The sequence below is a fragment of the Carcharhinus amblyrhynchos genome, chromosome 3, assembly GCF_965287045.1.
Source record: "Carcharhinus amblyrhynchos chromosome 3, sCarAmb.v2.hapA, whole genome shotgun sequence".
NCBI lineage: Eukaryota > Metazoa > Chordata > Chondrichthyes > Carcharhiniformes > Carcharhinidae > Carcharhinus > Carcharhinus amblyrhynchos.
Genome location: NC_137326.1, coordinates 108,824,444 through 108,839,991, shown reverse-complemented (window position 1 = coordinate 108,839,991; position 15,548 = coordinate 108,824,444). Strand labels below are relative to the sequence as shown.

Below are 15,548 nucleotides of genomic sequence, written 5' to 3'. Positions count from 1 at the left end.
GAAGCCCTTTAAGTTGTACTGGAAATTGTATATAATCAATTGACAACTTCAAAGTTAGCTTGCTTATTTACTCCAATAAATGATTTTGTTATTTCATAGTTTTGATCAGCACAAGGTGAATAAAGCTTCAGCAAAGTAGTTTTTTCCGACGTTGCCTGTCATTTTCTATCTTATCCAAGAGATATGCCACAACCTTCTAAACAGGTTCATATTCTTCTCGTTGATGTGCGTAAGATGGAGCCTTCATCTCCCCATTCTGCCCAATTTTGTCCGAATATTTGTTTACTGGATTATTTCCAAGGTCGTTGATCTTTTTATTCAATTCGACAACTGTCCTGGTGAGTTCAGTTGTCTGTTTCAGCGTTCATTTCTTTCCTCTTTTAGTTTCAACTTGAGCCCCCAATTTGTTACGATACTGGACCCAAGCTGTGCTGCCTCCCCCTGTGTTTTTAGTGCATTCTGGTTAGAGACCAATAGCTTTTGTTTAAAATAGGCAAAGTTTAAGATTCAAGGCAGTTGCTAAGAGGGTAAAGCCACAAAGTTCCATGTTTTTTTTTAAACAAGCAAAATACATTTTACTGGCAAGGTCAGAAAGAAAAAATGATTTACATTATCAATCTTGTATTCTTAACATTCAGGATTAATAAGATAAGCATGAATTAACAAGCAAACTGGTTTAAAAGTTACACTACACCTTAAATGGCAAAGTTGACCAAGACAGATCCCACGGATTTCTCAGCAACCCACCCAGATGTTAGTAAACACTGAGATAATCAATCCCATTGAAATTCTTTCTGTCAAGGGATTCCAGTCTTTGCCTTCGAAGACCTAGACTTAGAATACTCTCAAAGTCAAATTCTGTCCAAAGATATCATTGAGACAGATTGTCTCAGTGATAGCTTTAATCTAATTTCCTGAAATTTGATTCCCAGTATGCTAGATTGATTCCAGAGTCAGAGTCATAGAGGTTTACAGCATGGAAACTTGCCCTTCAGCCTAACTTGTTCATGCCACCTTTTTTTTAAACCCCTAAGCTATTCCTGATTGCCTGCATTTGGCCCATATCCCTCTATGCCCATCTTATCCATATAACTGTCTAAATGCTTTTTAAAAGACACAATTGTACCTGCCTCTACTACAACCTCTTGCCACCCTCTGAGAAAAAATTGCCCCTCTGGACCCTTTTGTATCTCTCCTCTCTCACCTTAAACCTATGCCCTCTAGTTTTTAGACTCCCCTACCTTTGGGAAAATGTATTGACCATCATATGATTTATGCCCTTCATTATTTTATAGACCTCTAAGATCACACCTCAGCCTTCTACGCCCCAGAGAAAAAAGTCAGTCTATCCAGCCTCTCCTTATCACTCAAACCGTAAAGTCCTGGTGGCATCCTAGTGAATCTTTTCTGCACTCTTTCTAGTTTAATAATATCCTTTCTATAATAGGGTGACCAGAACTGCACAGCATTCCAAGTGTTCCTTACCAATGTCTTGTACGTCTTCAACAAAACGACCTAACTTCTGTATTCAATGTTCTGATCAATGAAACCAAGCATACTGAATGCCGCCTTCACCGCTCTGTCCACCTGTGACACCACTTTCAAGGAGCTATGAACCTGTATTTCTAGATCTTTGTTCTATAAGTCTCCCCAACGCCCTGCCATTACGGAGTAAGTCTGCCCTGTTTCAGTCTACCAAAATGCATCACCTCGCATTTATCTGAATTAAACTCCCATCTGCCATTCGTCAGCCCACTGGCCCAATTGATCAAGATCTGTTCCAGTACGAGATAAACTTCTTCACTGTCCACTATGCCACCAATCTTGGTGTCATCAGCAAACTTGCTAACAATGCCTCCTACATTCTTGTCCAAATCAATATAAATAACAATGGATCCAGCATTGATCCCTGAGGTACATCGCTGGTCATAGACGTCCAGTTTGAAAAACAATCCTCTGGCTTCTGTCATCAAGCCAATTTTGTGTCCATTTAGCTACCTCACTCTGGATCCTGTGAGATTTAACCTTGCGCAACAACCTACCATGCGGTACCTTGTCAGAGGCCTTGCTACAGTCCATGTAGACAACATCAGCTGCACTACCCTCATTTACCTTCTTGATTACCCCTTCAAAAAACTCAATGTAATTTGTGAGACATGATTTTCCACACTCAAAGCCATGCTGACTGTCCCTAATCAGTCCTTGCATCTCTAAATGTCTGTAGACCTTGTCTCGCAAAATAGCTTCCAACAACTTACCTACCGCAGATGTGAGGGGTTGTCTTTTGAAAAGAGATGGAATAGTTTAGGCTTATCTTCTCTAGAGTTTAAAAGAATGAGAGAAGATCTAATTGTGTATATAAGATGATAAAAAGTAATGACAAAGTAGATGGAGAGAAAATGCTTCCTCATGTGGGGCAGTGTAGAACAAGAGGTCACAGTTTTAGGATAAGTGGTGGCAGATTTAAAATAGATGAGGAGGAACTATTTCTCTCAAAGGTTTGTGCATCTGTAGAATTTGTTACACTGGCATGGAGTGGATGCCGGGACATTGAGCACATTTAAGGAGAAGATAGTCAGATTCTTAATTAGTCATGGGTTGAAGGGTTACAGTGAATGGGCAGGAAAGTGGAGATGAGACCAGCCATGATTGTATTAAATGATGGAGCAAGTTTGAGGGACTGAATTGCCGACTCCTGCTCCTAGTTTTTTTATGCACTTCAACACAAACTCTTTCACAGAACGCCAGGTTTTTGGCCATATCAAGCAGAACACTGCTGCTCCATAAGGGTATTTTTGTTTCAACGGCCTGCAGCATGGAATCAACAACAATCTTTGATCCAGTGCTTTGCCTGAGCCCTCACTACTTAAAACCTTGCAACTTCAACACATTTACTACTTGGAGCCTGTTCTTTGCTCTTCTTCTGGTGTTTCTTACCAGTGGTCTTTCTTTTAATGGCTCTTTCCCTAATTTTTAACTGGGACTTCACCCTGTGTCCCCTGGCTGGGTCTTCCTTTGGGACCATTCCTGTCCAGTCTTGCTGTTCAATATCTGGGTCTCTTTGCCAGTTATGTTGTCCCACTCCTTGGTCAGGTGCTCGGGGTTTTCTCACTGTTTTACTTTTATACAGGCACACTAGGCCCATGTCCCTGGATGATAAAACTACACATCAGAACATGAGAACAAAGAGTAGGCCATCTGGCCCCTCAAGCCTGCTCTACCATTCAGTAAGATCATGGCTGATTCTTTTGTGGACTCAGCTCCACTTGCCTGCCCGCTCATCATAACCTTTCGTTCCTTTTACTGTTCAAAAAATTATCTACCCTTGCCATAACATGCTCGGCCAAGCATGGTTTGCTTGCTCCTGTTTGGCACGTGTACGAAACCACCTATGGCATGCTGAGACTCGTAGTTCTTGGCCTCTGCTCCAGAATCAGGTGCATTGGGATTTCTTGACAATAGCCTTTTTTCAGAAATCAAGTCTAGAGAACTTGAGGAAGGGAAAAGTAGTAAATGGACCACGTGAAAGTGAGAAGAGAAGAGTATGCGATGGAATGTGTGAAGATGAGAGAAGAGTGAAAACTGGAAACAAAGTTGATGAAATCATATTCATCATTTTTCCCCTTTGCTTCATTATGCATGGTTTTTCATATTTCAAAAATCATTTTGTTCAGCAAAGTCTTTAAATTAGCAAAACACAATGGAGTGTGGCGTCATCATTCAGTATGTTTCTTGACACACTGCACTTCATACCATTGCATCTTTTCAACTAGACTGCACAACCTCCTGAGGCTATTTGCCATATCCTTGCATAGCACTGTCCTTTATCATCTATAGCTACTCAATACAATTTGACATGTTTTTCTAAAAAGAAAGAAATCTCTAAACTCCTTTGGGATTCATGTGTGAGACCTTTATGCACACATCAGATACAAACTTTATTTATTTGAATACTAGAAAATTGACTTGACTTGTTGCAGCTGGATGGCTAATCCAGTCCCTTAGTTAGAGAATGCAACAGGTACTTTAGGTTTTTGTCAGAAAGTACCTTGATTTAATATGTAGGGTTTCTTTTTTAAACATTTCCATAATGGTCCTTTCCTACTTAATTTTTGACATACACATTGATTTTTTAAATAGAATATTAAACCTAGCAGAAGCTACAAATTGATTCCATTTTACTACAGGGAGACAAAGTAATAAGTGAGAACATTTTGGGCAGCAGTCTGGACATTTATTGGTTGATTTTTCAAGGCTTGGAAGATCTCACTTTTGTTTTGTAGCATTATAAATTAATTTAGCATTTAAAATTTTGAGGTGGAGAAAACCTGCTTAAATGCTGTCACAGGAAGCACAACAAGACAAATGTTGTTTCAAAGGACATGTAGTGGAGATGCTGATGTTGGACTGGGATAAGTACAGTAAGAAGTCTCACAACGCCAGGTTAAAGTCCAACAGGTTTATTTGGTGTAACAAACTTTTGGAGTGTCGCTCTAAGAACCCACATGTCTGTGTGGGTTCCCTCAGGGTGCTGCAGTTTCCTCCTACAGTTCAGTGATGTGTAACTTAAGTTGATTGACCATGCTAAATTGTCCCTTAGTGTCAGAGGGATTGGAAGGATAAATACGTGAGGCTACGAGAATAGGGCCTGGGTGCAGACTCAATGAGCTGAATGGACTCCTGCACTGCAATGATTCTATGGTTACCTCAGTGAGTCATAATTTAGAAGCGCTGTTTTGTATCTAGCTGATTCACCCAAAATTTCCCAAGTTTGTGTAGTCATATCTCCCGCTTTTTTCTAGTATGTATTTTTATATGCATTGCATCATGAGCTGCTATATTTTAATATCGCCGAAGTCTAATCTTAAAGATCAGTAATTTGGTCTTGGGATTGTGAAAATATTTATAAAAAGTGACATTTTCTACATTGAATTATTTCCAAAATAAAAGTTCCTACTGATATCTGAAATTGATGCCTGCCAGTGTTTAGGATGGCATTTTTGTGCTGTATAGAGTTTATTTATGTATGTGCTTTCTCAAACATTATCAGGAAAAATTGGATTGTCCTCTGTCATCTCCTGTATCCCAAAAGCTCTGGAAGTACATTTGACCCTTTGTTGGGTCTGCCAATTTTTCAGATGCTCTTAGCAGCAGCCTAAAATTAGCTGAATGCGTGTGTAAGGGGCCTCATGCTGGTATATATAAATGTAAGCCTCTGTTTCCAGAATTATATGAGCCTGCTAAACCCATCGTTCTTGGGCTAACTTGAGGGCAAATCTTGAAACTCACAGCACAAATAACATTGCTGTTAGTAATTACACCCAAAAAAGGGCATTAACCAAATTTTGCCTCATTTTCTTTTTTATTTGTTATTACATTTTAATAATCACAGAACATCATGCCACTTTATCTGTCATAGAGAAAATGTTAGAAGCCATTATTAAAGATGTTTCAGCAGGCCACTTGGAAAAATTCAAGGCAATCAGGCAGAGTCAACTTGGTTTTGTACAAGGAAAATCATGTTTAACAAATTTATTGGAGTTCTTTGAAGGAGTCATGTGCTGTGGATAAGAACATAAGAAATAGGAGCAGGAGTAGGCCATCTAGCCCTTCAAGCCTGCCCCGCCATTCAGTAAGTTCATGGCTGATCTGAAGTGGATCAGTTCCAATTTCCCGCTTTCTACGTAAAGGGGAACGATAACGATACGGGGAGCTTTCTACAATAAAGGGGAACCAGTGGATGTACTGTATACTTAAATTTCCTGAAAGCATTTGATAGGCTGTCACATCAAAGGTTGTTTTGGGAAATAAAAACTCATAGTTAGAAGTAACAAATTGACATGGATAGAAGGTTGGCTAACTGGAAACAAGATTTGGCATAAATGGGTTTTTCTCTGGTTGGAAGGGTGGTGTACCATAAGCATCAGTACTTTTGCAATTTATACAAGTTACTTGGCTGAAAGGATTGAAGATATGGTAGTTAAATTTGCTAACGACAAAGGTAGGAATTATGAAGGGAGCATAAGGAGGCTATAAAGTGATGTAAATAAGTGTTTTGGTGTCATAATTCAGGTCAGAAACTCAAGTGTTTTATGAAATCCGTCTGGACCATAAGTCAATGAATTTTTGAATTTGGCTAGAGTAAGCATGAGATGTTTCACTTTAGGCATGATTCAACTGACCCACTAGGGAGCTTTTATCAAACAAAGTTTTTGAGAGCGCAGTTAACATGTGTAGAAAGAAAATTAGCAATAACTTTTACCAGTTACAAACAAGAAAAAAAACAATCATGACATTATGTAAACCTTAACAAATATATTGAATATTTCAACCAAACAGAACCCTTGCCACGAGTTTAACACACAATACAAATGCTCACGTAATGCTGGAACTTAGTCCTTTGGTTGGATACTGCAGTTCTCTTGATACACATGCAGACAAGCTTGACGTCAGAACTGTTTCCCAAAACACCACGGGGGGAGAGAGAGAGACTGTAGGTCCGAACTAGCAAACAGCAAAATTTTCACTCTAGGAAGACAAGAATACCCGTTTCCAGCTAACTAGCAGAATTTCCAATACCGGGGTGGGGGGGGGGGGGAACGGACGACACTGCTTTTCAGTCTGATGCCCGAGTACCTAACTAAAACAGCAGCTTGCAACCAAACTGAATGTGAAACCTTGAATTGACTATGACTATGAAAAAAAACTGTTTGAACCACATGACCTGCCACCCAGTCATGAATTCCAAGTCGATGCATTAAGCCCAAATTAAAAATAAACAAAACCTCATTTGAACCATTGAAGAAGCAATGAAAGGACTACTAGCAGACAACTAGGCAACAGTTTTTTAAAAAAAAAAACCCAAAGCTGTATAACTGCAGAGATTTGGGGAAAAAAATACATCTCTTAAAGGTAAAACTAGCATCACAGTGGGCAAAGTGCAGGCAAATGGAATATAGTGTGGGCTGATGTGAAGTTGTCCATCTTGGCAGTGAGAATACAAAAGAAATTTACTTAATTATGAGTGATGGTAAAATTCAGGTATAGACGATCTAAGTGTCCTTGCACGTGAATCAAAAAAGACTAGTATGCAGTTGCAGTAAGTAATTAGGAAAGCTAAGTGAATATTATAATTTACTGTGAGGGGAAATTTACTACAAAAATATCAGAGATAATGCTTTAGTTGTGCAGGGTGAGACCACATCTATTGTGCACTGTATTGGTCATCTTCTTTAAGGTGTAAATGCATTAGTCATTCAGAGAAGGTTTGCCAGACATTTACAAAGAATGGGCGTGTTGTCATTTGAGGAAAGATCAGAGGTTATGTTTGTATCCACTATAGGTGAGAAGTATAAAAATCAACTTGATCAAAACTTTTAAGGTCCTGAGCTGCATTGACAGGATGGACATGGAGTGGCTATTTCCTTTTGTCAGAAAATCTAGAACTTAGTGTCATTGTTTAAAAATAAGGGGTCACTTATCACTTACTTAGAAGCGAGACAAGGAGAATTTCATTCGTCATGAGTCTCTGGCAAAGACTTCCTCAAAAGGCAGTGGAAGCAGACACTTTAAATATTTTTAAGGCTGAACTGGATTGTTCATTGATTAACAAAATGGTTAAGAGGTTGCCAGGGATAAGCAAGAATGTGGGATTGAAGTTACAATCGGATCAGCCATGATCTTTTTGAATGTTGGAACAGGTCAAGGGGTCGAGTGGTTTACTCTTAATTCGTATGTTCACTTGACAGTATTGTTATCATATCTTGCATCTGTGATACCAGCAGAATAATCCTGCAATAGGAAGCAGACCTGATGAGAGCAGTATTTCATAGAATGTTGCTTGAGAGATTAATCTCTGCCTTTATTTTAAACCATTGATGCCAGGCATGGAGCTTTTCTTTTGTTACAGCTTCTATAATTTTACAAAATAAGTTTTGTGACAAAAGTCTCACTTTTTTGAATTTTGCTTGCTTATCTGCTGGCTGAATTTGCTACCAGCCCTCCAATGACTACTGTTTTCAGTTCAGTCAGCGGAAGGCACCATAAGGGTATTTTCTCACTTGCTCCACGTGGAAGCAATTGGCATCTGTCGCGTGTGGGAGTATGAATTTGAGCCAGAAAGTTGCAGTGTGGGAGATCATGAGGAGTATGAGCTATGCCTGAACGTTATGACAGCTTTCTTCTTGAAAGACAGTGCCGGTCACTTTTTCATACCGAACATTGAGTAACTGAAGAGTTTCTATTTTCGAGCAACAGTCCTTCCCACAGGTGGCAGAGGTGTAAATTACAGAGCTAGATGATCGAGCCACTCAACATTGACTCTGGAAACCTGAGACACTTTCTTTCCTCTTGGATCTCCTCTCTTGTCACTTGACTACATCTCATCAGCCTCTGGCTTTCTGCAGCATAACCCTCCGAGCAAGTTCTCGATTTTGACTTTAGTATTAGAGAGAAAAACATATTAGTATATTACCCCAGCTACAACTCTCGTTGTGTGATTGTAAATTTCAAATAGAATTTTCATTTTATTCCGGTTTAAAACACTGCATAGTCGTAAAAGTCTTCTATACAAGGATTATTGGTTACTAGACCTCAATTGACAGAATCTTTGGAGCAGATTGCATAAATACTTTGAGTTTGATGTGAAAAGGTTTGAAGAGGGCAACATGATAGTTGCTTTGTAGGAAAACGATTCATCACTGATCTTGCAATGGACAACCACAACAAGATAGCATCTCTTTAATTGTATTATAGTCATAGAGGTTTACAGCACAGAAACAGGCCCTTCGGCCCAACTTGTCCATGCTGCCCTTTTTTAAAAAAAATTAAGAAAATTACATATGCAGCTATTTCAATTTATTTTGACAAAACACTTGCGTTTTGCAAGAAAAATCATTCCATTTGGAATAACAGTGATGAAATTCCTTGAGATTGTTCCTTTTCAGAACAGTATATAAGATGATGAATGGGATGGATAGGATAGAGGTGGAGAGACTCTTCCCGCTCAAAAAAGACAGTAGGACTAGGGGGCATAGCCTCAAGATAAAGGGGGGGGGCGGTTTAGAACGGAGTTGAGGAGGAACTTCTTCACTCAAAGGGTGGTGAATCTCTGGAATTCTCTGCCCGTTGAAGTGGTGGAGGCTGCCTCGCTAAATATTTTTAAGATGCGGGTTGATGGGTTTTTGATAAGAGAGGGGATTAAGGGTTATGGGGAGAGGGCGGGAAAGTGGAACTGAGCCACGACAGATCAGCCATGATCTTATTGAATGGCGGGGCAGGCTCGAAGGGCTAGATGGCCTACTCCTGCTCCTATTTCTTATGTTCTTATGTTATGATTGCCACCTGCTGGTGGAACATGCAGTAGCAGAATCGAGGCTCCATAATTAGCCATGAAGTACTTTACAGATAGGGAAAACAGTTTGTAAAATGGACATAGAAACATGTAATTTACATTGAAAATGGGTATATTAAGCTCGGAAATGTTAACTTAGTCAGTTGAAATGTCCAGATGAGCAAGCCTATTATATACCATAATTAAACTGAAGGAAACTCCTCGCATTTTCGCTGGGTTTCTTCCAGTGTCAATGGAAAGTGAGAGCAAACTTTGGAGGAACAGTGCAAACAGCTGTTCTCACTGTTTTCTGCTATGCACAGTTGCAGTAATGATGGGTGGTCAAGAGAATATTTGCAAAAAAATTCTACCTTGAAGTTTCAATGATAATAAAAGTGAGATTCTCTAGTCAGAGTGTTCCAATCTTTGAACTTTGTCAGCTTACCCATGACATTGTTCACAGGTAGTACAGAGCTTTGTGCTTGTTTTCTGATTTTTTTTTATCCCTTGAACTTTAATTTTTTTTCTCTCTGAAGCAGCACCTTTTTTCTGAAATAGTTGAGTATTCTGGTGTGCCCGGTATTGGTCTTAAGTAGTTTAAGGGAAGAAACTGTAGTTATTCAGGTTGCCCACATGTGCGCATGTGATACAACAGTCCTAGTCTGAAATTATATTCCTTCGGTTGCCAAGCCTCAGTGGGGTGCTGGTCTCCTGCAGTGGATCTAACGTAAGTGCTTTTCTGAGTCAGATCATGACCTGATTCTAAAGTTATACATTTACCTATTTGTTTTGATGTGCATTAGTACAAAGGTAGCAGTAGAAATGTTGTTGAGTACTCAAACTAATAATTTATAAATTATTATTCCTATTGCTTACAGCAGTTCATTTTGTTTTGCTCCTTGTCATTGTATTTTTTTTCCTTTTGTCCTTAAATCTTAGGTTTTGAGTTCTCATTTCTGTCTTCCTTATGACAAAACCCTATTCGTCCTCTGCTCATTCTCTCCTGTTTTGTTGTATTCTATTTTGCTGTGTGATTTGCTCTTTTCTCTTCATTTTCAAGCATGTCACCAAAAATGCTGTTCTCATTACTGAACAGCTAAAAACATAGTGAAGAGTGCAGAGTAGTTCCTGTCTGAGGAAATAGCACATGCCCAGTGACTCCAGAGATAAGGAAAATGGACAATCAAAACCCAAAGTCATCCTCCAATTTGTTTTGCAAATGGGATTTTTTTTTTAAGGTAGTGAACTGCACTTTTTTTTTAGGTTGCTTTCCAGTGAAATTTGAGATATCAGTACAGAGGCAAAACAGTTTACAGTTTTACAGAAATAGTGAACATAAACTTTGAAATCTATTATGTTAAATCTTTCTCCCTCTCTGCGGTTCTCCCTCTTTCCCCAGAGGCTTTGGTTCAGAGAGCAATATCCATTGATGGATGTTGCATTCCTTTACCTGATGTGTGCTCCCTGTCCCTTCCCAAGACCCTCCCGTTTTCATCACTGTGTGCCCTCCTCTTTTGTGTGGCTTCATATCCCTTCAGTCCATCTATCCTATCTCTCCCCTATTCCAACACAGCTGGATGTGGAAAAATGATTTATTTCAGTATAAATAGACTATGTTGTAATAAGTGCTGTTTAAAAGCAAAAGAGGAACTTATTGACCCCAGAGATGGGTGATAGAGTAGGACAAGTAATATAGGCTGTGTTTTGGCTGAGGCCCACTGAATTCATTATAAGGAACCAAACCCAAGGAGTGGGAGGGGTAAGATGGTGGACATGTGATGTGGTGCTAACAGACAAGGGAGGGTGAAAACCATTTGCCAGAAGTAAATATCTGAGGTTGTTAACAGGTACACGAGCAGTTGATTGTTTATTGAATTTAATTCAAGCAGTTTTCAGTTAAGGTCAAGCCACTTAGGAAAAATAAATACAGTTTCCACGGAAAAAAATAAAGCATCCGCCATAAATGTCGTATTGACAAGATAATGATCGAGAAGGGGCATGAGGTCAGCTCGCACATTTTTGGTTCTAAAGTTATCTCAATCAGCACAACAAGCAGCAAAATAGCATATTCTGATTCTTTGACCTACTGACGCCAAGTCAGGTCCTTGTTGAGCTGTTCTCAAGCTACTGTTTAAACTTTTCCTCCCTCTGAGACTTTTCATTTGAACCAGAAATCTCAGATCCCAAATTAAGTGAGTAATATTGAGATTCCTACTAAGTAAAAACATAATGCTTTGATTTTACTGAATTAATGTTCAAGTTATGCTCTATGTAAAGGGGAGGTGGATTTGTATTTATAATAGCTTGCCCCTATCCATTCTGATAGCAGTCTGAAGGGGTTTCTCTGTCCATCAGGAGCTCAAGTACTACCAGTTTTGTTTCCAAATAAAAAGTTATTCACTAAAATAAAAACAAAATATTGTGGATGCTGGAAAACTGAAGTAAAACCAGAAAATGCTGGGTAAACCCAGCAGCTTTGGCAGCATCTGTGGAGGGGAATCAGATTCCAAAACGTTATAAGGCAGAATAAGCCATTTCCCAGGGCTCTGAAGAAGTCACATGGACATGAAACCAGGATAATATTTTTCTATCTTTTGTTGGTGGAACAAACTTGAGAATAATGATTTTGTGTTTCCGTATACTCAACTGTATTTATAACATGTCTGTGCATAAATGTCACATTAGGGGATTGAAATTGGTTATAAATAAGATTTATGAAGGAACAATTCATTTAACCCAACATTAAAGATAACTTGAAGCTCCAGCTATCTCTTGTTTAGCACTCCTGACGTATTCCTAAACAACATGTGCTAATTGAAAATCAATCTTCCATAAGAAACCATGCAATAAGGGAGTGGGGGATGGGGTGATGGGCAGTGTTATGTCTCTAACCTAAACTTTTACAATAAACCAGATGGCTGCACTGAACCTAACTGGCTTCAAAATCCTCTTTCGACCGTGAACCTTACCAACTTAGCACTCCCATGTCTTATCGCCTGCTCACTACTTCCCTCATCTGCCGACCATGTTCCCTCCTATTTGCTGCTTCCACTTCTGACTCGCAGGTTCCTTCTCGCTGCCCCTCTTCACAGGAAGGGGACGGAGCAACAGGATGGATTTGAGGGAGTTGGGACAAGAGCAGGAGGGAGTGTGGGAGTTGAGAAAGGAGCCAAATAGGCAGTAAGGGGGGGATAGAAGAAAACACAAGGAGTTGGAAGAGGGGTGCCAAACAAGAGAGAGCAAGGGGTTCATGAGCAACTTTGAGAAAAGCAGTTAGAAACAGACTGACCATGTCCAAATATACTGTTTTATTGGTACATTTGCTTATTCACACTATGATGAAAATGGAAGCAACACTATCCAGGTTAAGTTCTCCGATTTACAAATCACACAAATGAAAATGTGCTAATACAATGTGCTTTAAACAGGGATACCTGTATGGTGGGAGGAAATTCCTGAAATTCACCCCAAATTTGGAATTCTATAATAATTATGATACACACTGAAGTGAACTTCATGATTTGATTGAAATGAAGATCAGATCGCATTTGTTACTTTTGTCTCAAATTGGGCAATGAAGGAACCTTTAATAACCTTGCATTCTAGTAAGTAAAGCATTTCAAGCAACGAGTCTTAGTTTTTTTTCTTGCCTGGGCTGCTTTGTTACTAGATCAATGCTAACAAATATAACTTGCATCAGATGTTAATACAATATTTGTACATTTTTGTTCCCTATCAGATCAATGTCCTTCAGTCAAAGAGAAGATCTGAGATTTTAAAATCGGTAAGCCTTTGTTATCTAAAAGTCATTTGGCTGGTGTTTTTTTAATTCTTAAGCTTGTTTAGATAACCTCACTGGATGTCATTTTTGCTTTTAATGTCATTGTAGCCATGATAAATTTATGTTCAGCATAAGTATAGTTTTTTCTAATTGAATTAGCACAGTTGCAGTCAAAAAGTCTTGATCAAGTTTTTAAAAAGTATAAGTGCAAAGTTTTAAACTTGAAGTCTGAACTTTTAGAGGAGTCATGTTTAAAATTTATGTATTGTAAGCAATGTTGAGACTAATGTCTGCAGTGGAATTTTAATCGTTTATGTCAGTGACTTTGCAAAATAACAGTACTCTCATCTTTCAAATCTTTGTTTAAATGTACTTTCAATAAAGTAATCTTAATATTGAAATTATATTATGAAAAATGAAGCTGTTTATATAAGTTTGATTCTGTGGAAAAGACATTTCTCTGTGCAAAATGATATTGCAGGGTGTTCTAAAATGTTACTAACAGATGGATTTAACTCTACCGTCATCGCTTTTTATTCTTGTTGTAATAATGATGCTGATTTGAATCAGGCGAGGTCATTATTTTGATATAGCCTTCCCATCTTTGACAAGTCATTTTGTAATGTGAACCGTAAGCCCTTGTGGCCTTCCAATTGTTTGTTGATTTTCTTTTTCTCCTTTCCACTTGCCTCTTGGATTCTTCATAGTGGATCACCAACCTCCATTTCTCTCTTCATTTTCCTCCAGAATATCCACAAATGGCTTTTAACATTTTCCCATTACCAGTGTTTGAGCAACTGACCTATATTTTACTGCTTTCTGTCTTGCTCCCTTTTTGAAGGAAGGAGTTACATTTGTTATTTTCCAATCTAATGGAACCTTTCCTGAATCTAGGGGATTTTGAAAAATTCAAACCAACACATCAGCTATTTCACTAGACCCTAGGAAGTCCATCAGAATCTGGGAACTTGTCAGCCTGTAACTCCAACAGTTTATTCAGTGCCACTTTCCTGGTGATTGTAACCTTCTTGAATTCCTCCCTCTCCATTTCCTGACATATACATATTTCTGGGATGTTACATCTATGCTCTGTAGTGAAGACATGCAAAATACCAGTTCAATTCCTCTGCCAGTGCCATATTTCCCATTATTAATGACCTAATCTCACTTTCTGTAGGATCAACACTTCCCACTTTAACTTTTTTCTTTTTAAAGTATCTATAGAAACTCTAACTGTCTTTATATTGCTAGCCAGTTTCTCCTGTATTCTAATTTTTCCCTCCCCATTAATCTTTTAGTCATTCTTTGTTTTTTTTTACTATTTTTAGTTAGCTGGTGTGACCTTCCCTTAAACTTTCTTTCTCGTTGGAATGTGTATTTTCAGTGTCTTCTGCAATTCCTTAAATGTCTACCACTGCATCTCTGTTAGTTTAACCCTTAACTCAATTTACCAGTTTTCTTCAGCAAGCTTGGCTTTCGTGCCCTAATAATTTAAGTTTAAAATACTAATCTTAGATTCACTCCTCTCTCTCAAACTGAATGTAAAATGCAATTATGATCACTGCTATTTAGGGATGCCTTCACTATGAGGTTATTAATTAATCCTGTCTCTTTACATAATACCAAATCTACTAAAGCCTGTTCTCTAGTTGGTTCCAGAACCTGCTGTTCAAGGAACTATCCTGAAAACGTTCATTGAGTGTTTCCTCATCTAGGCTACCTTTTCCCATCTGATTTTTCCAGTCACTGTGTAGATTAAAATCCCCCACAATTATTACCACACCTTTCTGACAAGCTCCCATGATTTTTCCTATATACCAAGTCCCCCTGTGTGGTTACTGTTAGGGGGTCTGTGCATCACTCCCACAAGTGACTTCCTGCCTTTATCATTTCCTATCTCTGAAACTGTTTTCAAAGGGCATGAAAGGGCTTTTATAGATTGCAAAGGCTTCATAAGTAAACAAGGAGCGTGTAGTAAATTTTATTTGAATGCAAAAATGAGGGTAATAGAAAAGATGTGAAAGATTTTTATATTTTGGAAAAGATAATTTCAAGGAAATGCTGAGAACAATGGAATTGGAGATGAAAGGGAAAGTGTATTTAAGGAGAATTGTTGAACTGATTTGAGGTGGGCTGTGTCAGGAAGATTTCTTAGAAACAGCTGAGCTGGGAGAAGGTGCAGTTTGAATCAGCCGTCCATCCAATCAAGCTAGAAAAGCCTGGCACTGCAGAAGGTAATTTTGTTTCGATTTTCACAGCAGAATGGAAGAAAGTTTGAGATTGTGTGGTATATCTTAATAAAGTGACAGCTTTGCCTTGGGTAAACTGGATTTTTATAGTTAAATATCTTTAAGGGAATTTTGCCTGGAAGGTGTTTGCTTGTGAATCTTTTGTGGGGGAATGTTTTTGTCAGACAAATTTTAGCTGTGTAACTGT

General features: G+C 38.6%; 1 protein-coding gene across 5 annotated transcripts in view; it reads left to right on the top strand.

The window, feature by feature from the left end:
- The window catches only part of LOC145341003 (arf-GAP with coiled-coil, ANK repeat and PH domain-containing protein 2-like), a 142,331-nt gene that overhangs the window by 55,979 nt on the left and 70,804 nt on the right, over positions 1 to 15,548 (top strand). For all 5 annotated transcript variants that reach the window (XM_080185674.1, XM_080185672.1, XM_080185675.1 and 2 more), the window contains exon 7: positions 13,071 to 13,115. In XM_080185674.1, coding sequence (XP_080041800.1) covers positions 13,071 to 13,115 — 45 coding nt within the window. The remainder of the gene's footprint in view (positions 1 to 13,070; positions 13,116 to 15,548) is intronic.